The 1,205-nt window shown below is 38.2% G+C and overlaps 1 protein-coding gene across 1 annotated transcript in view; it reads right to left on the bottom strand.

The window, feature by feature from the left end:
- The window catches only part of LOC101846363 (high choriolytic enzyme 1), a gene marked incomplete in the record, with an annotated part of 19,765 nt that overhangs the window by 9,852 nt on the left and 8,708 nt on the right, over positions 1-1,205 (bottom strand). The window contains 1 exon segment of the mRNA XM_013084397.1: positions 895-1,012. Coding sequence (XP_012939851.1) covers positions 895-1,012 — 118 coding nt within the window.

The following is a 1,205-nucleotide window of genomic DNA, read 5'->3' as shown; positions in this document are numbered from 1 at the left end:
GTGAGAGAGACTTTAATCAATGTTTCCAGTAAAATCTACCGAAAAATTTTAATGCGATTTTCAATGAACATAAAACATGTTGAACCGAAGAAAAAGAAGAAATTTCCCAACCAAAAATTTCGGTGATTTAATTTTATTATTTTCAAGTGGTTTGTTGGCGGGTGCTCTTGTGTTTCTTGCTTCTTCTTTCCTACAAACATTAATATATTCTGAAGTCTAGATATCTCTTTCTTTTTTTTATTTTTAAGTTTGTTACTCTCTTGTAACACCTCTAATCTTTGGCACTTAAATGAATGCACTGGCCCGTAAAACTCTTACTACAACTTTAAAAAAACTAACATTTGACAGAGTGATTAAAAAAAACAACTTTACAACATTTTATGTAAATATTTTCCTCCACATTAAAGTAAGTTTCTCCTTTATGAATTTTATGTCAATCAAAAGCCTTTTGAATGAATTGTATCTGTTCCAAATTACAACATTATTGTACAGATATTTTTTGAAATATTCCGAAAAAAATGTAAAGTTTGATTTGGGTCACCCACGACGTCTTCTTGAGGAGTCTAGATCGTACAGTTATACTCAAAACCGCGGACTGTCATGGCAGCAACTCGCTGCTCCCTATATACACCTCCGCTGTGAAGCATGCTCTCAATGGACCCTTCAATCGTGTCCAAATGAGAAGCAAAACACCAGTCTCGATATTGTAGAGTTCGTATCTCACTCCCCCTCCCCAACCTCCACCCCACACCACACATACACACTTTTTTTTACCTTCATTTGGATCGAATTGAGTTTTTTTTTAATGCTATCCATTTTTCACAGCAAATACGTCGGGAATGCACAGTCGAAATTTCAATACAGATCTATGGTCCGATTAGAAAGATGACTCACCCGCCGCCATTTTGGAATCGTAAGCGGTTCCTGTACCGTGTTGTCTCCGTGAAGCTGAGACAAGTGTATCGAGACCAGTCACTCAAGGCTGACTGGATCACTTGTCTGTCTCTGGATGCTGCAACAGGGGTGGAAAATGGGGAGGTTGGAGTGAGGAGGAGGAGGGGTTAAAATCATCATCATCATCGGCAGCAGCAGCAACATCATCATCATCATCATCATCATCACCATCATCATCACCATCATCATCAGCATCATTATCATCATCATCATCAGCAGCAGTAACATCATCACCATCATCATCATCATCA

Source organism: Aplysia californica, unplaced genomic scaffold, assembly GCF_000002075.1.
Source record: "Aplysia californica isolate F4 #8 unplaced genomic scaffold, AplCal3.0 scaffold00290, whole genome shotgun sequence".
Taxonomy (NCBI): Eukaryota; Metazoa; Mollusca; class Gastropoda; order Aplysiida; family Aplysiidae; genus Aplysia; species Aplysia californica.
This window is presented reverse-complemented; position numbering and strand designations above follow the sequence as displayed.